This window comes from Hypanus sabinus, chromosome 4 (assembly GCF_030144855.1).
Source record: "Hypanus sabinus isolate sHypSab1 chromosome 4, sHypSab1.hap1, whole genome shotgun sequence".
In the NCBI taxonomy this organism is placed as follows: domain Eukaryota; kingdom Metazoa; phylum Chordata; class Chondrichthyes; order Myliobatiformes; family Dasyatidae; genus Hypanus; species Hypanus sabinus.
The window spans coordinates 78,647,750-78,670,794 of NC_082709.1; the positions used below are offsets into that span (position 1 = coordinate 78,647,750).

A 23,045-nucleotide genomic window follows, 5' to 3' on the forward strand; every position below is an offset into this window, starting at 1 on the left:
GGAGGCAGGCAACAGTTGAAAAGATTCCACGTGGGATAGTCAGAGGAAGAGATCTTCCTGAATTTGGACTGGGATCTGGGGAGCTGGAAGAAAGGTTTTTAACAAGGAGGACTCTGTGTGCAGGTCTGTGTTCTTGAATCAACTTCTCTAGTATAACTGTCTATTTCCCACACCTGACTGCTGACAGAACTGGTATGTGACACTCATCTCTCTTTCCCGCCCCTCCTCAACACCCATCTCTACCCCTTTCCCCTACCCATTCTCCCCTTTCTTCCCCTCTCGAACCCCTCTCTCCCCACTCACCATTCTTTCTCTCTCCCCTAACTCTGCCCCTTCTTCTGCTTTCTCCCCCTCATTTCACTCTCTGCCTCTCTCCTCTTAGTCTCTCTCCCTCTCGTCCCCGTCTCCTCTCCCCTCTGTCCTATTCTCTGCCATCCCACTGTGCTCCCTCTCCACTCTGCTCCCTGTCCCCTCTCTCTTTCTTCCTGTCTCTCCCTTTCTCCCCTCCCCATCTCCCCCTCTTCCCTCTCTATACCTCCCACCCTCTCTTCCCCCCCCCCCCCGTCTCCTGGCAATCTTTCGGCCACTTGCAGCCTCATTCACTATTTCCCCCCTCTACCTGACCCCCTTTCACCCTACTGTGTCATGAACACTCATTCCCCTTCTCCCTATCATCGTGCCCCTCCCTGCCTCTGATCCACCCCCCTTGCCGTTTCTCTTTCTCTATCCCGTCTCTCTCGTTCTTTACCTGCGTGTCTCCTCTCGCAGTGCGCTGACATACACGAGGCAAGGCTATGCACAGTGTCTGCGTTTAGTGGACTTGGATATTGTATTGTATCGACAGGAGGACGGCAGGCATTCAGTCACTGTGCAGATCTACATCACAGGACTCCGCTTCCCATGTTTGCCCAGGGTCTTGTCTAAAACCAATTCTTCTACAGCCCTAACAAAAACTGTTGGGGGTGACACATTCAAAATGCTGGAGGAACTCAGCAGGTCAGGCAGCATCTCTAGAGAGGAATAAACAGTCGAAATTTCAGTCCCAGGCCCTTCATCAGGGCTGGAAAGGGAGGGGGAAGAAACCAGACTAAGAAGGTTGAGGAGGGAGGAGAAGGGTACAAGCTGACAGGTGATAGGTGAAGCTAGGTTAGGGGACTGGTGGGTGAGTGGAGGAAGAAGGGATGAAGTGAGAAGCTGGGAGGTGATAGGTGGAAAAGGTAAAGGGTTGAAAAAGAGTGAATCTGATAGTAGAGGAGAGTGGATCATGAGAAAGGGAAAGAGGAGGAAAACCAGAATAGGGAATGGAGAAGGGGGGTGGGGGGGGAAGAAATCACTAGTGAAGGCATTGCAGGCTGGTCCAGCGCACCCTCGGGTGTGATAGTGGTTAACGCATTTCACTGTTTGTTTCGATGTACACGTGATAAGTACATTTGAATCTGAATGGGAAAAGACTGTTGGGAGCTAACTAAAGATCTGGATGTCAGAGATCCCACTGATAAATAGAAGATTGAATGAGGGGCATCTCATTGAAACCTACTGAGTAATAATGAATGGCTCAGGTAGATTAGATGTGGAGAGGATGTTTCCTGTCATGGAGTGTCTAAGACCAGAGGACGCAGCCTCAGAATAGAAGGGTGTTTCCCTTTGAAATGAGGAGCCTGCATCACTGAGAGCTGAGATGTGTTGTATCTGCTGTGGGAATGGATTGGCACTTGGGTTGGCTGCCAGAGCTACTGCTCATTTCAATTCCATGCGAGTAGCTGCCAGTCAAACCAGCGGAAATGCAGAGATCCTTCCCAGTGTCAGGCTCCGCAGTCTCGCCCTGCCCTGTTGTTCTGCCACGCATGGTGGGCAGGCTATGTTGGCACTGCAACGTAAAACGACCCTTGTGGTGCTGCTCCCAGCATATCCATGGATGTGTTGGTTGTTAATGCATTTCTCTGTATGTTTTATTGTATATGAGAAATATTCTTGTCTTGAATCCCCGCTCTACTGGCCGTTTCCCACACCTTTCAGCCTAACAGAGCCCTACAATGTGGAAACTCCCTAATACCTGCTGTGTTGCCCAGTGAACTAGTCCCATCTGCCTGTGTTTGCCCTATAGCCTTCTAAACCTCTGTTAGCCTTGTCCTTATCCAGGTTGCTTTTAAATGATGCTCATGTGCCCATCTCAACCACTATTTCTGACTGCTCATTCCAAATCTCACCACCCTCTGTGTGAAGAAGTCCCTGCTGTCCCTTCTAAATCTCTTGCCTCCAATCTTACGTTTATGCCTCCCGGATTTTAGCACCCCCCTCCCTGGGAAAGATGTGTATGTGCTGTATATGCCCCTCATAATTTTATTTATTTTTATTTTATACAAACAGTAATAGGCCCTACTTGCCTAATGAGCTTGGGCCACCCAATAAGACCCATGTGACCAATTATCCCACTAACCTGTACACCCATGGGTGTGTTGGTTGGGTGGGCTGGAGCTCCCGGAGGAAACCCACGCGGTCATGGGGAGAACATATAAACTCCTTACAGACAGCGGCAGGAATTGAACCCAGGTCACTGGTGCTGTAGTAGTGTTATGCTAACCGCTATGCTATCACGTCACCTCTCAATCTCCTAGGTTCGAGAGAATAATGTTCTAGTCAACATGAGCTCTCCTTGTAGCTCAGGCTCCAGAGTCCAGGTGACATCCGGGCAAATCTTTCTTACCGTCCTTCTGGTTCATTAACTTCTCCTCATTTGAATCAACCTAGCCTCATCCCCTCAGTTTTACATTACCTGCAGGAGGGACCTCAGAGTCATTTGCGCCTGTTTGGCACACACATTGCGGAGTGAAGGGCCAGTTCTGTTCTATACTGTTCTCTGTTCTATGTCATCATCAGTGACAGGAGTCCCAAACGGGGCACAGGTTTCGCTGGAACATGTGATAAGGTAGCGGAACATAGAACACAGTACGGCACAGTACAGGCACTTTAGCCCATGACGTTCCAACTTTTTAACCTATTTGAAGATCAATTTAACCCTTGCCTCCCACATGATCCTCCGGTGTTCTATCATCCATGTGTCTATTGAAGAGTTTCTTAAGTGTCCCTAATGCCTCTGCCTCTACCACCACCCCTAGCAGTGTGTTACTATGCCCACTATTTTCTGTGTTAAAAAACATACCCCTGATACCCCTCTGTGCTTTCCTCCAATCACCTTAAGATTATGCTCCCTTGTATCAGCCATCTCCATGCTGGGAAAAAAGTCTCTTCACTGTCCACTCGATCTGTGTCTCTTATCATCTTGTAAACCTCTCATCCTCCTTTTCTTCAAAGAAAAAAACCGAAGCTCGCTCAACTTATCTTCATAAGACATACTCTGATATCCAGGCAGCATTCCAGTAAATCTCCTCTGCACCCTCTCTAAAGCTTCCACATCTTTCTTATAATGAGGTGACCAGAACTGAGCGCAATATTCCAAATGTGGTCTAACCAGAGTTTTATGGAGCTGCGACATTACCCCATGGCTCTTGAACTCAATCCCCAAACAAATGAAGGCCAACACAGCACATGCCTTCTTAACCACCCTAACAAGGGAAATCAATGACCGTATAAGTGTTACAGTCCCAGAGAAAGTGCAGAGCCAAGGGACATAACGAGGTAGATTGTGATGTCAAGAATCCACCTTATCATCCAATATAACCACAGGGTAGGAGCTGCCCTGGAGCCTGGTGATACCTGTTTACAGTCCTGTGTATCTGCCCAGTGGGAGTGGGGAGAGGAGAGAATATCCGGGGTGTGTGGAGGTTTTGATTATACTGGCTGAGGCAGCAGGAAGTGCAGAGAGGGTCCACAGAGGGGAGGCTGTGCTGAGTTGTGTCCACCACTCTCGACGGCTTCTTGTGGTCAGTTGTCATATCAGGAGTGAAGCTTTCTATGGTGCATCAGATTGGTGAGGGTCAATAGGCCCATGCTTTCTTTTCTCAGCTGCCATCAGGAAGAACATACAGGAGCCTCAGGACCTGCACCACCAGGTTTAGGAACAGTTACTACCCCTCAGCCATCAGGCAGTTGAACCAGAGTGGATAACTTCGCTCACCCCACCACTGAGTTAATTCCACAACCTTACAACTCATGCTCTCCATATATATTTATTTATTGTTTTTGTTTGTATTTGCTCAATTTGTTGTCTTTTGTGCACTGGTTGGTTGTCTGTCTTTGTTCTGTGCGGTTTTCATTAATTCTATCGTGTTTTTTCATACTTACTGTGAATGCCGACAAGAAAATGACCATCATGGTGGTATACAGTGAGATAGTTGTATAGAAGTATTTTGATAATAAATTTACTTTGAAATTTGGTCTCTGAAATTCCTTTGCCCTCCTGAGGAAGTATAGGTGTTGGTGAGCTTTCTTCAACTTGGTGTCTATTTGGAACTACTGGGGGGAGAGGAGAACGGGGCTGTGGAATTGGTGTAGCAGGAGCTAACATCAGCTGGATGGGATGAATGGCTCCCTGTGTGTTAAGGATTCCATGTCATGGCAATGCAGGCAGGAGCCAAAGGCTTTCCTTTCCGTGTTCACTCTCGGTGAGCCTCCTCTGGGTTTGTGGGGTGGAACTAATGGGACCTTTCTCTTCCTCAGAGCCCAGGAGTTACGTGGAGTCTGTTGTTCGGACAGCGACCGTAGGTGGGGGCCAATCGCAGGCTCGCCCTGTACCTCAGAGCTACCCAGTGGAGACACCAGCCCGAAACACGTCCGTCCTGTCATCGTACACACCCCCAACGCCCATCTCAACCAGCAGTCCCCTGTCCAGCATGGAGAGGTGAGGGGCAACTTGTGTCGGGGCAGATAAGCAGAGGGGGGAAACCGTGCATGTTTGTCAGGATGTGAGTCTGAACCTGGCCGATATCTTTACCCCCAAGCTGATGCCCAGACGTGGTTTTAATCCTTGTCTCTTGTACTGAAAACAATACCGAAGTAAGGCCATTTGGCCCATCATCATCTTTCTGGGGAACAACCCCATGATTATCATTGTTTGCCTGTACCCCTTCAGTGTTTGAGCTGGAACATGAGGCACCGCCTCCTGAGGACCATATTACTTAATCTGTACTCCCTTTTCTCACTTTGGCCTGTGGAGTCCCTCTAGCCCACAGAACAATGCTGTTCCCTGTAGTTTATATACCCCCCACCTTCTCATCAATTTCCCCCCACTCCAATTCTACCACTCAACCACACACAGGGAGCAATTTACAGTGGCAGATTAAGCCCCCGAACCTACACGTTGTTGGAATGTGGGTGGGTGTGGGAGTGGATGGCCGGGGTCGTTTTCCCAGGGCAGAACTGGCTGATATGAGAGAGCATCGTTTTAAGGTGATTGGAGGGAAGTATAGGTTGACGCCAGAGCTACAGAGGGTTTTTTACATGGGGAGGTGGTGTGTGCATGGAAATCACTGTTCTAGATTTGTGTGTAGGTGTGCAGACTCCCAACGGTTTTCGAACATGGAATATAAAGTATTGCAGCACAGGACCACCCCTTTGGCCCGCAGTGCCGTGCCAAATTTTCAACCTACTGTAAGATCAAGCTAAAACTTCCCTCCCACATAGCTCTCCATTTTTCCATCATCCACGTGCGTCAACCATGAAACCATAAGAGAAAGGAGCAAAGTTAGGCCATTCGGCCCATTCAGAAAGCTCTGTCATTCCATCACGGCTGATTTACAGAGTCATAATGCCATTGGATTGAACAGAATCAAAGCCCCAAATTGGGCCCTTCGGCCCATCTACTCTAGGCTGAATTATTATTCTGCCTCGTCCTACCGACCTGCACCCAGACCATACCCATAACCCTCAGTACCTTCTGCTCAATGCACCTATCCAAAGTTCTCTTAAATGCTGAAATGGAGCCCTCTCAGTGAAGAAGTACCCCCCTCATGTTCCCCTTAAGCATATCACCTTTCAACTTTAATCTACAGTTCTGTGTGAAAGTTTTAGTCACATATGTATAACTAGGGTGCCTAAGACTTTTGCACAGTTCTGTAGTAACTTATGTATTGCACTGTACTGCAGCCGCACAAAAAGACAAATTTCATGATACGTGTGAGTGATGGTGTGGGTCTCTTTTGAAGACTGAGGGTGGGAAGGGGGCAGGGAGAAGGGAATCATGGTTGGGAAAGGGAGTAAAGGAGAGGGGAGAGAGCAGGAAGCACCAGAGAGACATTCTTTAATGATCAGTGAACCATTTGTCTGGAAACAAGTGACCTTGCCTGGTGTCTCAGGGCTGGGTGCATCACACCTGTGATACCCCCCAGCACCTGGCACTCCTTCTTTGCCACGTCCCACATCTCTCCCAAGGTGCTCCATCCTCGCCTTTCCCAGCATTCCTTGGTCCCACCAGATTTAGATTTACAAATTCGCTCTCCACTCCACATTGACAATACAGTACCATGCAAAAGTCTTAGGCACCCAAGACTTTTGAACAGTATTCACTCAACCTCAGTGGAAAAAGCCTTCTTGCATTTACCCTGTCTATACCCCTCCTAATATTATATACCTCTATCAAATCTCCCCTCATTCTCTTATGCTTCAGGGATAGTATCCTATCCTATTCAACCCTCCCTTATAAATCAGGTCCTGGAAACACGTTTGTAACTTATCTCTGCACTTTCAATCTTATTGACATCTTTCCTGTATGTAGGTGACCAAAACTGCACACAATACTCCAAATTAGGCCACACCAATGTTTAATACAATTTCAACTCCTGTACTCAATACCCTGATTTATGAAGGCCAATGTGCCAAAAGCACTCTTCTCATCTACCTGTGACGCTACTTCCAAGGAATTACAGATCTGTATTCTCAGATCCCGCTGACTAACGCACCCCCCAGTGCCCTACTGTTCACTGTGTAAGTCCTACCCTGGTTTGTTCTCCCATTGTGCAACCTCTTATCCCACTCTCCTGCCTTCTCCTGGTGACCTTTAACACCTTTACTAATCATGTACCTATCAAGCTTTGCTTTAATATACCCAATGACTTAGCCTCTTCAGCCATCTGAGGCAGTGAATTCCATATTTCACCATCCTCTGGCTAAAGGAATTCCTCCTCACCTCTGTTCTGAAGCATGCCCCTCTATTCTGAAAGCTATTCTAGTTCGTCAGCTGAAAAACGACCTCCAGGGTAGTAATCTCTGGACTGCTGCCCACGCTACATGCCAGTGAGGGTAAGAATAGAATGATATGACAGATGAATGCATGACCTAGGAGCTGGTGCAGGGGGCAAGGGCTCAGATTTCTGGATCACTGGGATCTCTTCTGGGAAAGGTTTGACCTGTACAAAAGGGACAGGTTACACCCGAAGCAGTGAGGGATCAATATCCATGTCAGCAGGTTTGCTAGAGCTGTTTGGGTGAGTTTAAACTAATTTGGCAGGGAGATGGGAACTGGAATGGTGGTGTTGAGGATGAGGTACAGTAGTTGGTTTACAAATGAGACTCCTAGCAAGGGGAGGCTGACGACAGGGCAAAACTGAAGTCAACAGGATGAGCTGCAACGTAAAAGGTGAACAAAATCGAAAAGGTGAATACAGAACAGAAGGTGGTATATTTGAATGTGTGTAGTATATGGAATGAGTTGGATGAATTTGTAACACAGTTACAGATCGTTGTGGGCATTGTGGAATCGTGGCTGAATGAAGATTATAGCTGGGAACTTAATGTTTAAGGATACACGTTGTTTTGAAAGGACAGGCAGGTAGGCAGAAGGGGTAGTGTGGCTCTGTTGGTAAAAAACGAAATCAAATCCTTAGAAAAAGGTGACAGGTTCGGAAGGTGTTGAATTATTGTGGGTAAAAGACCCTGATGGGAGTTGTCTACAGACCCTCAAACATTATAAAGCTGTGGTCTACAAATTACAAAGGGAGATAGAAAATGCATGTCAAAAGGGCATGTTACAATTATTATGGGGGATTTCAATATGTAGTTAAATTGGAAAAATCAGGTTGGTGCTGGATCCCAAGAGGGGGAATTTTCTAGAATGTCTACAAGAATGTTTTTTAGAGCAGCGTGTGGTTGAGCCCAGTAGGAGATCCGCTATTCTGGAGTGGGTGTCGTGCAACGTACTGGAATTGATTCATGAGCTTAAGGTAAAGGAACAATTAGGAAAGAGTGATCATAATATGATCGAATTCACCCTGCAATTTGAGAAAGAGAAGCTAAAGTCAGATGCATCGGCATTACAGTAGAGTAAAGGGAATTACAGAGGCATGAGGGAGGAGCTGGCCAGAATCGATTAAAAAAGAACACTGACAGAAATGATGGCAGAGCAGCAATGGCTGGAATTTCTGAAAGCAATTCAGAAGGCACAGGAAACGTACACCCCAAAGAGGAAAAAGCATTCTAAAGGCAGGATGACACAACTGTGGCTGACAAGGGAAGTCAAAAACAACATAAAAGCCAAAGGGAGGTCAGATAACAGAGCGAATGTTACTATACTGGGAAATTAGAGGATTGGGATGCTTTTGGAAACCAACACAAGGCAACTAAAAATATCATAAAGAAGGAAAAGATGGAATACAGAGTAAGCTAGCCAATAATATAAAAGAGGATACCAAAGATTTCTCCATATACAGAAAGTATAAAAAGGAGGCGAGAGTAGATATTGGACTGCTGGAAAGTGATGCTGGAGAGGTAGTAATGGGGGACAAGGAAATGGAACTGAATGAGTATTTTGCATCAGCCTTCACTGTGGAAGACACAAGCAGTATGCCAGAATTTCAAGAGTATCAGGAGGTAGAAGTGTGTGAAGTTGCCATTACTAGGGAGAAGGGTCTTGGTAAACTGAAAGATCTGAAGGTAGGTAAGTCATCTGGGCCAGGTGGTGTACACCCAGGGTTCTGAAGAGGTGGCTGAAGAGATTGTGGAGGCATTAGTACTAATGTTTATAGAATCAATTGATTCTGGTATGGTTCAGATAAAATGGAAAATTGTAAATGTCTCCCCACTCTTCAAGAAGAGTGAGAGGCAGAAGAAAAGAAATTATAGCCAGTTAGCCTGACTTCAGTAGTTGAGAAGATGTTGGAGTCGATTGTTAAGGATGTGGTTTCAGGGTACTTGGAGGCACATGATAAAATAGGCCGTAGTCAGCATGGTTTCCACAAAGGAAAATCTTGTCTGACAAATCTGTTGAAGAAATAACAATCAGGATAAACAAAGGCGAATTATTGAAGGCTGTGTACTTGGATTTTCAGAAGGCCTTTGACAAGGTGCTGCAAATGAGGCTGCTTAACAAGTTAAGAGCTGATGGTATATTTTTACTATACTAGCACGGATAGACGTAGGCCGATTGGCAGGTGACAAAGAGAGAGAATTAAGGGAGCCTTTCCTGGTTGGCTGCCTGTGACGAGTGGTGTTCCACAGGGCCTGCGTTGGCACTGCTTTTTTACATTATATGTCACTAACATTGGATGGCAGAATTGATGGCTTTATGGCCAGTGTTGTGGATTATCCAAAGATAGGTGAAGATACAGGTAGTTTTGAGGAAGTAGAGAGGCTACAGAAAGACTTAGACCATTTATGAGAATGGGCAAAGAAGTGGCAGATGGAATACATTGTCGGGAAGTGTATGGTCATGCAATTTGGTAGAAGAAATAAAAAGGAAAATAAAATGGTCTTACGGTCTTATGAAACTGTGCCCTTTGGTTCCAGGCTCTCACTAAAGGAAACATCCGCTTCACATCCACTCTATCATGACCTTTCAATATTTGATAATACTCCCTCATTCTTCTAAACTCCAACGAATACAGGCCCAGAGCCACCAAACACTTCTCATGCATTAATCCTTTTATTCCTGGAACAAATCTCATTAATCTTCTCTGGTCGGCCCAATGTCTTATAAAGCCTCAGCATTACATCCTTGCTTTTATATTCTAGACCTCTTGAAGTGAAGGCTCTCATCGCATTTACCTTCCTTTCCAATGACTCAACCTGCACAAGGATTCCTAAGTTCCTTTGCTCCCCCTTTAAAAATAGTCTATACCTTTATTCCTTCTACCAAAGTGCACGGTCATTCACTTTCCAACTCTATAATCCATCTGCCACTTCTTTGACTATTCTCCTAATCTGTCCGTCTGTAGCTTCTCTGCTTCCTCAACACTACTTGCCCTTCCACCTATTTTTGTATCATCTGCAAACTTGGCAACAACACCATCAATTACATCATCCAAATCATTGACATGTAATGTGAAAAGAGGTGGCCTTAATACAAATCCCTGTGGAGAACCAATAGTCACAGGCAGCCAACCAGAAAAGGTCCAGTTTATTCTTTGCCTCCTGTCTGTCAGCCATTTTTCTAATCATGCTAGTATCTTTCCAGTAATATCATGGACTCTTATCTTGTTTAGCAGCCTCGTGGGTGGCATTTTCTCAAAGGCCTTCTGAAAATACAAGTTAACAACTTATCTAAGAGTTTCTTAATTGTTCCCGATGTACCTGCCTCTACGGCAGATCTGTTACCCCTGGCGGTGTATTCCATGCACTCACCACTCGCTGTGTGAAAAAAACTTACCCTATATTCTGTAAAATGCAATTCCCTTTTCTCAGTTCCTTTGTCTCTGCTGCAGTTGTTCCCAGGATGAGGCTTTCCATTCTGGGATGTCAGAGATGTCTTCCCTCTTCAAATAACCGGGTTTCCCTCTTCAACCATTGAAGCTGCCTTCACTCGCATATCCTCTATTTCCAAAACATCCATGCTCACCCTACCTTCCCACTCCTAGCGATAATAGAATTCCTCTTGAACCTACCTCCCTATGGGCCTCCACATCCACCACATCATCCTCCACAACTTCTGGATTCTACCACCAAACACATCTTTACCTCCTCCCAAGCCCAGCTTTCCGTAGGGATTGCTCCCTCCGTGACTCCTTTGTCTGTTCATCCCTGCTCACTGATCTCCCTCCCGGCACTTACCCCTGCAAGTAGCCTAATTGCTACACCTGCCCATTCACCTCCTCCCTCACCTGCATTCAGGGCCCCAAACAGTCCTTGCAGGTGAGGCAACACTTCACCCGTGAGTCTGCTGGGGTCGTCTGCTGTGTCCAGTGCTCCTGAGGTGGCCTCCTCTACACTGGTGAGACCCGTTGAGACCAATTTGCTGAGCACATCTGCTCCATCTGCCAAACATTTTAATTCCCATTCCCATTCCTGTTCCGGCATGTCAGCGTACAGCCTCCTCTTGTGCCAAGATGACGAGCTAGAGTTTAATTCCATCTGGATAGCCTCCAACCTGATGGAATGAATGTCAATTTCTCCTTCTGATAAAACAAAATTAACCTCCCACTTCCTCCTTCTTCTGTCCTTCACTCTGGCCTCTTACCTCTTCTCACCCGCCTGTCCCCTCCTCCTTCCCTTTCTCCTATCGTCCCCTCTCCTCTCCTATCAGACTCCTTCCTCTCCAACACTTGACCTTTCCGACACACCTGGCTTCACCTACCACTTTCCAGCTACCCTCCTTTTCCTGCCCCCCACCTTTTTATTCTGGCATATCCCCTCTTCATTTCTAGTCCTGGTGAAGAGCCTTGGCCCAAGATGTTGACTGTCTGTTCATTTCAATGGATGCTACCTGACCTGCTGAGTTTCCCCAGCATTTTCTGTGTGATACTTTGGATTTTCAACATCTGTAGACTTTTTTGTGTGTGAGATTTGCTTCTCCTCTCCCACCCCCCTACTATACCTTACACCAAACACCTCAAAATTATGCCTCTCCGTATTAGCCATTTTGGCCTTGGGGATAAAAAATCTCTGACTATCCACTCTATCACACCTCTTATCACGTTGTACATTTCTATCAAGACTCGTTTGCTCCAAGAGAAAACCCCCGAGTTCACTCAGCCCGTCCAAAAGTTTTGAAGACTCTAATTGCCCGGGGGTATAACAGAAGTTGCACACAGATCCATTGGGGTGGAGGGAATGTCTCCTTCTCTCCCGTGGAATCAATGAATAGATACGGGTCTTCTGGGAAGCAGCTGCCATCTTGCAAGATCTGGTCACATCCTCTGGGGACACCAGCAATGGGCCGAACCATCTCCGTATTGCTCTGCCCACATCTGGTCAGCTGTGTAAGTGCCATGTTTGCACAGGCTGTTTGAGCGGGAAGAGCCGCTACCTCATTGCGCCAGAGTTGTGGGTTCAATCCCAACCTGTGATGCTGTCGGTGTGGAGTTTGCATGCTCCACTTGTGACCTCCTCAGTTTCCCCCCACACCTCCCCCTCGAGCTCACATCCCGAAGGTGTGCAGATTGATCGGCTAGGTTGATAGATAGACAGACAGATACTTTATTGATCCCAAAGGAAATTACAGTGTCACAGTAGCATTACAAGTGCACAGATATAAATATTAGAAGGGAAGTAAGAAAGAGTAAAAATAAGTTACCTCAAACAGTCTAACAGGAGGGGGTCATCACTTCCCTGGTTTTAGGTTGACTCATTATAGAGCCTAGTGGCCGAGGGTAAGGATGACCTCATGTAGCGCTCTTTGGGGCAGCGCAGTTGTCTTAGTCTATCACTGAAAATGCTCCTTTGTTCAGCCAAGGCGGCACGCAGAGGGTGAGGAACATTATCCAGAATTGCCAGGATTTTCCGTAGGGTCCTTTGTTCTACCACAGCCTCCAGCGAGTCCAGTTTGACTCCTCTAACAGAACCAGCCTTTCTAATCCGTTTTTTCACACGGCTGGCATCACCCATGTTGATGCCATTGCCCCAGCACACCACCGCATAAAGAATATACTGGTGACAACAGACTGGTAGAAGATGTGAAGGAGAGGCCTGCACACTCCAAGGGGCCTCAGTCCCCTCAGGGAGTAGAGGTGATTCTGGCCCTTCTGGTACACAATCTTCACGCAAGTCTGTCATCCAGGTGCACCCCAGGTACTTGTAGGTCCTCACCACATCCACGTCCTCACCAACAGTAGTAACGGAGCAGTGCAGGCTTAGTCTTCCTAAAGTCCATCACCATCTCCTTTGTCTTGCTGATGTTCAGCTGCAGATGATTCACTTGCACCATTTGACAAGTCCTCCACCAGGGCCCTGTATCCATCCTCCTGTCCTCCCTTTATACACCCAGCTAACGGCTGAGTCGTCAGAATTTCTGCAGATGACATGACCTAGTGTTGTATCTAAAATCCGAGGTATACAGGGTAAACAGGAAGGGCACATTATGGGCCATTGTAACTTGCCCCCCAGTGTGAAGGTGAGAGGTGGAGTCTACGGGGATCTGATGGGAATGTGGGAGGAAGGTTGGCCATTAGCTTCGCATTTAGAGCAATGTTTTATGCAGACCAGCTGTAAGGTCGGAGTTCAATTCCCACGGCAGTCTGTAACGTATCTGTACATTTTCCCCATAACTGGGTGAGAAGGAAAGGCAGGAGGAGAGCATTGGAGGGTGACAGCCAGGTCAATGAGGCAAAGGAGGGGAAAGGGTCTGGAGTTGGAGACTGGCGGCCTGCCCTGGGGTTGGAGTTGGAGACAGGCGGCCTACCCTGGGGTTGGAGTTGGAGACTGGCGGCCTGCCCTGTGGTTGGAGTTGGAGACAGACAGCCTGCCCCGGGGTTGGAGTTGGAGACAGACAGCCTGCCCCGGGGTTGGAGTTGGAGACTGGCGGCCTGTCCTGGGGTTGGAGTTGGAGACAGACAGCCTGCCCTGGGGTTGGAGTTGGAGACAGGCGGCCTGCCCTGGGGTTGGAGATGGAGACTGGCGGCCTGTCCTGGGGTTGGAGTTGGAGACTGGCGGCCTGCCCTGGGGTTGGAGTTGGAGACAGACAGCCTGCCCTGGGGTTGGAGTTGGAGACAGGCGGCCTGCCCTGGGGTTGGAGATGGAGACTGGCGGCCTGTCCTGGGGTTGGAGTTGGAGACTGGCGGCCTGCCCTGGGGTTGGAGTTGGAGACTGGCGGCCTGCCCTGGGGTTGGAGTTGGAGACTGGCGGCCTGCCCTGGGGTTGGAGTTGGAGACAGACAGCCTGCCCTGGGGTTGGAGTTGGAGACAGACAGCCTGTCCTGGGGTTGGAGATGGAGACTGGCGGCCTGCCCTGGGGTTGGAGTTGGAGACTGGCGGCCTGCCCTGGGGTTGGAGTTGGAGACTGGCGGCCTGCCCTGGGGTTGGAGTTGGAGACTGGCGGCCTGCCCTGGGGTTGGGGTTGGAGACTGGCCGCCTGCCCTGGGGTTGGAGTTGGAGACTGGCGGCCTGCCCTGGGGTTGGAGTTGGAGGCAGACAGCCTGCCCTGGGGTTGGAGTTGGAGACTGGCGGCCTGCCCTGGGGTTGGAGTTGGAGACTGGCGGCCTGCCCTGGGGTTGGGGTTGGAGACAGACAGCCTGCCCTGGGGTTGGAGTTGGAGACAGACAGCCTGCCCTGGGGTTGGAGTTGGAGTTGGAGACAGGCGGCCTGCCCTGGGGTTGGAGTTGGAGACAGACAGCCTGCCCTGGGGTTGGAGTTGGAGACAGACAGCCTGCCCTGGGGTTGGAGTTGGAGACTGGCGGCCTGCCCTGGGGTTGGAGTTGGAGACAGGCGGCCTGCCCTGGGGTTGGAGTTGGAGACAGACGGCCTGCCCTGGGGTTGGAGTTGGAGACAGACAGCCTGCCCTGGGGTTGGAGTTGGAGACAGGCGGCCTGCCCTGGGGTTGGAGTTGGAGACTGGCGGCCTGCCCTGGGGTTGGAGTTGGAGACTGGCGGCCTGCCCTGGGATTGGAGTTGGAGACAGACAGCCTGCCCTGGGGTTGGAGTTGGAGACAGACAGCCTGCCCTGGGGTTGGAGTTGGAGACAGGCGGCCTGCCCTGGGGTTGGAGTTGGAGACTGGCGGCCTGCCCTGGGGTTGGAGTTGGAGACAGACGGCCTGCCCTGGGGTTGGAGTTGGAGACAGGCGGCCTGCCCTGGGGTTGGAGTTGGAGACAGGCGGCCTGCCCTGGGGTTGGAGTTGGAGACAGGCGGCCTGCCCTGGGGTTGGAGTTGGAGACTGGCGGCCTGCCCTGGGGTTGAAGTTGGAGACAGACAGCCTGCCCTGGGGTTGGAGTTGGAGACTGGCGGCCTGCCCTGGGGTTGGAGTTGCAGACTGGCGGCCTGCCCTGGGGTTGGAGTTGGAGGCAGACAGCCTGCCCTGGGGTTGGAGTTGGAGACTGGCGGCCTGCCCTGGGGTTGGAGTTGGAGGCAGACAGCCTGCCCTGGGGTTGGAGTTGGAGACTGGCGGCCTGCCCTGGGGTTGGAGTTGGAGACTGGCGGCCTGCCCTGGGGTTGGAGTTGGAGACTGGCGGCCTGCCCTGGGGTTGGAGTTGGAGACTGGCGGCCTGCCCTGGGGTTGGAGTTGGAGACAGACAGCCTGCCCTGGGGTTGGATTTGGAGACAGACAGCCTGTCCTGGGGTTGGAGTTGGAGACAGACAGCCTGCCCTGGGGTTGGAGTTGGAGACAGACAGCCTGTCCTGTGGTTGGAGTTGGAGACAGGCGGCCTGCCCTGGGGTTGGAGTTGGAGACTGGCGGCCTGCCCTGGGGTTGGAGTTGGAGACAGACAGCCTGTCCTGTGGTTGGAGTTGGAGACAGACAGCCTGTCCTGTGGTTGGAGTTGGAGACAGGCGGCCTGCCCTGGGGTTGGAGTTGGAGACTGGCGGCCTGCCCTGGGGTTGGAGTTGGAGACTGGCGGCCTGCCCTGGGGTTGGAGTTGGAGACAGACAGCCTGCCCTGGGGTTGGAGTTGGAGACAGACAGCCTGTCCTGTGGTTGAAGTTGGAGACTGGCGGCCTGCCCTGGGGTTGGAGTTGGAGACAGGCGGCCTGCCCTGGGGTTGGAGTTGGAGACTGGCGGCCTGCCCTGGGGTTGGAGTTGGAGACAGGCGGCCTGCCCTGGGGTTGGAGTTGGAGACAGGCGGCCTGCCCTGGGGTTGGAGTTGGAGACTGGCGGCCTGCCCTGGGGTTGAAGTTGGAGACAGACAGCCTGCCCTGTGGTTGGAGTTGGAGACTGGCGGCCTGCCCTGGGGTTGGAGTTGGAGACTGGCGGCCTGCCCTGGGGTTGGAGTTGGAGACTGGCGGCCTGCCCTGGGGTTGGAGTTGGAGACAGACGGCCTGCCCTGGGGTTGGAGTTGGAGACTGGCGGCCTGCCCTGGGGTTGGAGTTGGAGACAGACAGCCTGCCCTGGGGTTGGAGTTGGAGACAGACAGCCTGCCCTGGGGTTGGATTTAGAGACTGGCGGCCTGCCCTGGGGTTGGAGTTGGAGACTGGCGGCCTGCCCTGGGGTTGGGGTTGGAGACTGGCGGCCTGCCCTGGGATTGGAGTTGGAGACAGACAGCCTGCCCTGGGGTTGGAGTTGGAGACAGACAGCCTGCCCTGGGGTTGGAGTTGGAGTTGGAGACAGGCGGCCTGCCCTGGGGTTGGAGTTGGAGACAGACAGCCTGCCCTGGGGTTGGAGTTGGAGACAGACGGCCTGCCCTGGGGTTGGAGTTGGAGACTGGCGGCCTGCCCTGGGGCTGGAGTTGGAGACAGGCGGCCTGCCCTGGGGTTGGAGTTGGAGACTGGCGGCCTGCCCTGGGGTTGGAGTTGGAGACTGGCGGCCTGCCTTCGGGTTGGAGTTGGAGGCAGACAGCCTGCCCTGGGGTTGGAGTTGGAGACAGACAGCCTGCCCTGGGGTTGGATTTAGAGACTGGCGGCCTGCCCTGGGGTTGGAGTTGGAGACTGGCGGCCTGCCCTGGGGTTGGGGTTGGAGACTGGCGGCCTGCCCTGGGATTGGAGTTGGAGACAGACAGCCTGCCCTGGGGTTGGAGTTGGAGACAGACAGCCTGCCCTGGGGTTGGAGTTGGAGACAGGCGGCCTGCCCTGGGGTTGGAGTTGGAGACAGACAGCCTGTCCTGGGGTTGGAGTTGGAGACTGGCGGCCTGCCCTGGGGTTGGAGTTGGAGACTGGCGGCCTGTCCTGGGGTTGGAGTTGGAGACAGGCGGCCTGCCCTGGGGTTGGAGTTGGAGACAGGCGGCCTGCCCTGGGGTTGGAGTTGGAGACTGGTGGCCTGCCCTGGGGTTGGATTTGGAGACAGACAGCCTGTCCTGGGGTTGGAGTTGGAGACAGACAGCCTGCCCTGGGGTTGGAGTTGGAGACAGACAGCCTGTCCTGTGGTTGGAGTTGGAGACAGACAGCCTGCCCTGGGGTTGAAGTTGGAGACAGACAGCCTGCCCTGGGGTTGGAGTTGGAGACAGGCGGCCTGCCCTGGGGTTGGAGTTGGAGACAGGCGGCCTGCCCTGGGGTTGGAGTTGGAGACTGGCGGCCTGCCCTGGGGTTGGGGTTGGAGACAGACAGCCTGCCCTGGGGTTGGAGTTGGAGACAGACAGCCTGCCCTGGGGTTGGAGTTGGAGTTGGAGACAGGCGGCCTGCCCTGGGGTTGGAGTTGGAGACAGACAGCCTGCCCTGGGGTTGGAGTTGGAGACAGACAGCCTGCCCTGGGGTTGGAGTTGGAGACTGGCGGCCTGCCCTGGGGTTGGAGTTGGAGACAGGCGGCCTGCCCTGGGGTTGGAGTTGGAGACAGACGGCCTGCCCTGGGGTTGGAGTTGGAGACAGACAGCCTGCCCTGGGGTTGGAGTTGGAGACAGGCGGCCTGCCCTGGGGTTGGAGTTGGAGACTGGCGGCCTGCCCTGGGGTTGGAGTTGGAGACTGGCGGCCTGCCCTGGGATTGGAGTTGGAGACAGACAGCCTGCCCTGGGGTTGGAGTTGGAGACAGACAGCCTGCCCTGGGGTTGGAGTTGGAGACAGGCGGCCTGCCCTGGGGTTGGAGTTGGAGACTGGCGGCCTGCCCTGGGGTTGGAGTTGGAGACAGACGGCCTGCCCTGGGGTTGGAGTTGGAGACAGGCGGCCTGCCCTGGGGTTGGAGTTGGAGACAGGCGGCCTGCCCTGGGGTTGGAGTTGGAGACAGGCGGCCTGCCCTGGGGTTGGAGTTGGAGACTGGCGGCCTGCCCTGGGGTTGAAGTTGGAGACAGACAGCCTGCCCTGGGGTTGGAGTTGGAGACTGGCGGCCTGCCCTGGGGTTGGAGTTGCAGACTGGCGGCCTGCCCTGGGGTTGGAGTTGGAGGCAGACAGCCTGCCCTGGGGTTGGAGTTGGAGACTGGCGGCCTGCCCTGGGGTTGGAGTTGGAGGCAGACAGCCTGCCCTGGGGTTGGAGTTGGAGACTGGCGGCCTGCCCTGGGGTTGGAGTTGGAGACTGGCGGCCTGCCCTGGGGTTGGAGTTGGAGACTGGCGGCCTGCCCTGGGGTTGGAGTTGGAGACTGGCGGCCTGCCCTGGGGTTGGAGTTGGAGACAGACAGCCTGCCCTGGGGTTGGATTTGGAGACAGACAGCCTGTCCTGGGGTTGGAGTTGGAGACAGACAGCCTGCCCTGGGGTTGGAGTTGGAGACAGACAGCCTGTCCTGTGGTTGGAGTTGGAGACAGGCGGCCTGCCCTGGGGTTGGAGTTGGAGACTGGCGGCCTGCCCTGGGGTTGGAGTTGGAGACAGACAGCCTGTCCTGTGGTTGGAGTTGGAGACAGACAGCCTGTCCTGTGGTTGGAGTTGGAGACAGGCGGCCTGCCCTGGGGTTGGAGTTGGAGACTGGCGGCCTGCCCTGGGGTTGGAGTTGGAGACTGGCGGCCTGCCCTGGGGTTGGAGTTGGAGACAGACAGCCTGCCCTGGGGTTGGAGTTGGAGACAGACAGCCTGTCCTGTGGTTGAAGTTGGAGACTGGCGGCCTGCCCTGGGGTTGGAGTTGGAGACAGGCGGCCTGCCCTGGGGTTGGAGTTGGAGACTGGCGGCCTGCCCTGGGGTTGGAGTTGGAGACAGGCGGCCTGCCCTGGGGTTGGAGTTGGAGACAGGCGGCCTGCCCTGGGGTTGGAGTTGGAGACTGGCGGCCTGCCCTGGGGTTGAAGTTGGAGACAGACAGCCTGCCCTGTGGTTGGAGTTGGAGACTGGCGGCCTGCCCTGGGGTTGGAGTTGGAGACTGGCGGCCTGCCCTGGGGTTGGAGTTGGAGACTGGCGGCCTGCCCTGGGGTTGGAGTTGGAGACAGACGGCCTGCCCTGGGGTTGGAGTTGGAGACTGGCGGCCTGCCCTGGGGTTGGAGTTGGAGACAGACAGCCTGCCCTGGGGTTGGAGTTGGAGACAGACAGCCTGCCCTGGGGTTGGAGTTGGAGTTGGAGACAGGCGGCCTGCCCTGGGGTTGGAGTTGGAGACAGACAGCCTGCCCTGGGGTTGGAGTTGGAGACAGACGGCCTGCCCTGGGGTTGGAGTTGGAGACTGGCGGCCTGCCCTGGGGCTGGAGTTGGAGACAGGCGGCCTGCCCTGGGGTTGGAGTTGGAGACTGGCGGCCTGCCCTGGGGTTGGAGTTGGAGACAGGCGGCCTGCCCTGGGGTTGGAGTTGGAGACAGGCGGCCTGCCCTGGGGTTGGAGTTGGAGACTGGCGGCCTGCCCTGGGGTTGAAGTTGGAGACAGACAGCCTGCCCTGTGGTTGGAGTTGGAGACTGGCGGCCTGCCCTGGGGTTGGAGTTGGAGACTGGCGGCCTGCCCTGGGGTTGGAGTTGGAGACTGGCGGCCTGCCCTGGGGTTGGAGTTGGAGACAGACGGCCTGCCCTGGGGTTGGAGTTGGAGACTGGCGGCCTGCCCTGGGGTTGGAGTTGGAGACAGACAGCCTGCCCTGGGGTTGGAGTTGGAGACAGACAGCCTGCCCTGGGGTTGGATTTAGAGACTGGCGGCCTGCCCTGGGGTTGGAGTTGGAGACTGGCGGCCTGCCCTGGGGTTGGGGTTGGAGACTGGCGGCCTGCCCTGGGATTGGAGTTGGAGACAGACAGCCTGCCCTGGGGTTGGAGTTGGAGACAGACAGCCTGCCCTGGGGTTGGAGTTGGAGTTGGAGACAGGCGGCCTGCCCTGGGGTTGGAGTTGGAGACAGACAGCCTGCCCTGGGGTTGGAGTTGGAGACAGACGGCCTGCCCTGGGGTTGGAGTTGGAGACTGGCGGCCTGCCCTGGGGCTGGAGTTGGAGACAGGCGGCCTGCCCTGGGGTTGGAGTTGGAGACTGGCGGCCTGCCCTGGGGTTGGAGTTGGAGACTGGCGGCCTGCCTTCGGGTTGGAGTTGGAGGCAGACAGCCTGCCCTGGGGTTGGAGTTGGAGACAGACAGCCTGCCCTGGGGTTGGATTTAGAGACTGGCGGCCTGCCCTGGGGTTGGAGTTGGAGACTGGCGGCCTGCCCTGGGGTTGGGGTTGGAGACTGGCGGCCTGCCCTGGGATTGGAGTTGGAGACAGACAGCCTGCCCTGGGGTTGGAGTTGGAGACAGACAGCCTGCCCTGGGGTTGGAGTTGGAGACAGGCGGCCTGCCCTGGGGTTGGAGTTGGAGACAGACAGCCTGTCCTGGGGTTGGAGTTGGAGACTGGCGGCCTGCCCTGGGGTTGGAGTTGGAGACTGGCGGCCTGCCCTGGGGTTGGAGTTGGAGACTGGCGGCCTGTCCTGGGGTTGGAGTTGGAGACAGGCGGCCTGCCCTGGGGTTGGAGTTGGAGACAGGCGGCCTGCCCTGGGGTTGGAGTTGGAGACTGGTGGCCTGCCCTGGGGTTGGATTTGGAGACAGACAGCCTGTCCTGGGGTTGGAGTTGGAGACAGACAGCCTGCCCTGGGGTTGGAGTTGGAGACAGACAGCCTGTCCTGTGGTTGGAGTTGGAGACAGACAGCCTGCCCTGGGGTTGAAGTTGGAGACAGACAGCCTGCCCTGGGGTTGGAGTTGGAGACAGGCGGCCTGCCCTGGGGTTGGAGTTGGAGACAGGCGGCCTGCCCTGGGGTTGGAGTTGGAGACTGGCGGCCTGCCCTGGGGTTGGGGTTGGAGACAGACAGCCTGCCCTGGGGTTGGAGTTGGAGACAGACAGCCTGCCCTGGGGTTGGAGTTGGAGTTGGAGACAGGCGGCCTGCCCTGGGGTTGGAGTTGGAGACAGACAGCCTGCCCTGGGGTTGGAGTTGGAGACAGACAGCCTGCCCTGGGGTTGGAGTTGGAGACTGGCGGCCTGCCCTGGGGTTGGAGTTGGAGACAGGCGGCCTGCCCTGGGGTTGGAGTTGGAGACAGACGGCCTGCCCTGGGGTTGGAGTTGGAGACAGACAGCCTGCCCTGGGGTTGGAGTTGGAGACAGGCGGCCTGCCCTGGGGTTGGAGTTGGAGACTGGCGGCCTGCCCTGGGGTTGGAGTTGGAGACTGGCGGCCTGCCCTGGGATTGGAGTTGGAGACAGACAGCCTGCCCTGGGGTTGGAGTTGGAGACAGACAGCCTGCCCTGGGGTTGGAGTTGGAGACAGGCGGCCTGCCCTGGGGTTGGAGTTGGAGACTGGCGGCCTGCCCTGGGGTTGGAGTTGGAGACAGACGGCCTGCCCTGGGGTTGGAGTTGGAGACAGGCGGCCTGCCCTGGGGTTGGAGTTGGAGACAGGCGGCCTGCCCTGGGGTTGGAGTTGGAGACAGGCGGCCTGCCCTGGGGTTGGAGTTGGAGACTGGCGGCCTGCCCTGGGGTTGAAGTTGGAGACAGACAGCCTGCCCTGGGGTTGGAGTTGGAGACTGGCGGCCTGCCCTGGGGTTGGAGTTGCAGACTGGCGGCCTGCCCTGGGGTTGGAGTTGGAGGCAGACAGCCTGCCCTGGGGTTGGAGTTGGAGACTGGCGGCCTGCCCTGGGGTTGGAGTTGGAGGCAGACAGCCTGCCCTGGGGTTGGAGTTGGAGACTGGCGGCCTGCCCTGGGGTTGGAGTTGGAGACTGGCGGCCTGCCCTGGGGTTGGAGTTGGAGACTGGCGGCCTGCCCTGGGGTTGGAGTTGGAGACTGGCGGCCTGCCCTGGGGTTGGAGTTGGAGACAGACAGCCTGCCCTGGGGTTGGATTTGGAGACAGACAGCCTGTCCTGGGGTTGGAGTTGGAGACAGACAGCCTGCCCTGGGGTTGGAGTTGGAGACAGACAGCCTGTCCTGTGGTTGGAGTTGGAGACAGGCGGCCTGCCCTGGGGTTGGAGTTGGAGACTGGCGGCCTGCCCTGGGGTTGGAGTTGGAGACAGACAGCCTGTCCTGTGGTTGGAGTTGGAGACAGACAGCCTGTCCTGTGGTTGGAGTTGGAGACAGGCGGCCTGCCCTGGGGTTGGAGTTGGAGACTGGCGGCCTGCCCTGGGGTTGGAGTTGGAGACTGGCGGCCTGCCCTGGGGTTGGAGTTGGAGACAGACAGCCTGCCCTGGGGTTGGAGTTGGAGACAGACAGCCTGTCCTGTGGTTGAAGTTGGAGACTGGCGGCCTGCCCTGGGGTTGGAGTTGGAGACAGGCGGCCTGCCCTGGGGTTGGAGTTGGAGACTGGCGGCCTGCCCTGGGGTTGGAGTTGGAGACAGGCGGCCTGCCCTGGGGTTGGAGTTGGAGACAGGCGGCCTGCCCTGGGGTTGGAGTTGGAGACTGGCGGCCTGCCCTGGGGTTGAAGTTGGAGACAGACAGCCTGCCCTGTGGTTGGAGTTGGAGACTGGCGGCCTGCCCTGGGGTTGGAGTTGGAGACTGGCGGCCTGCCCTGGGGTTGGAGTTGGAGACTGGCGGCCTGCCCTGGGGTTGGAGTTGGAGACAGACGGCCTGCCCTGGGGTTGGAGTTGGAGACTGGCGGCCTGCCCTGGGGTTGGAGTTGGAGACAGACAGCCTGCCCTGGGGTTGGAGTTGGAGACAGACAGCCTGCCCTGGGGTTGGATTTAGAGACTGGCGGCCTGCCCTGGGGTTGGAGTTGGAGACTGGCGGCCTGCCCTGGGGTTGGGGTTGGAGACTGGCGGCCTGCCCTGGGATTGGAGTTGGAGACAGACAGCCTGCCCTGGGGTTGGAGTTGGAGACAGACAGCCTGCCCTGGGGTTGGAGTTGGAGTTGGAGACAGGCGGCCTGCCCTGGGGTTGGAGTTGGAGACAGACAGCCTGCCCTGGGGTTGGAGTTGGAGACAGACGGCCTGCCCTGGGGTTGGAGTTGGAGACTGGCGGCCTGCCCTGGGGCTGGAGTTGGAGACAGGCGGCCTGCCCTGGGGTTGGAGTTGGAGACTGGCGGCCTGCCCAGGGGTTGGAGTTGGAGACTGGCGGCCT

The 23,045-nt window shown here is 54.7% G+C and overlaps 1 protein-coding gene across 21 annotated transcripts in view; it reads left to right on the forward strand.

Annotated features, from left to right (window-relative positions):
- LOC132392916 (tensin-1-like) overlaps positions 1-23,045 on the forward strand; it is a 389,673-nt gene that overhangs the window by 324,409 nt on the left and 42,219 nt on the right. For all 21 annotated transcript variants that reach the window (XM_059967484.1, XM_059967486.1, XM_059967485.1 and 18 more), the window contains one exon: positions 4,618-4,798. In XM_059967484.1, coding sequence (XP_059823467.1) covers positions 4,618-4,798 — 181 coding nt within the window. The remainder of the gene's footprint in view (positions 1-4,617; positions 4,799-23,045) is intronic.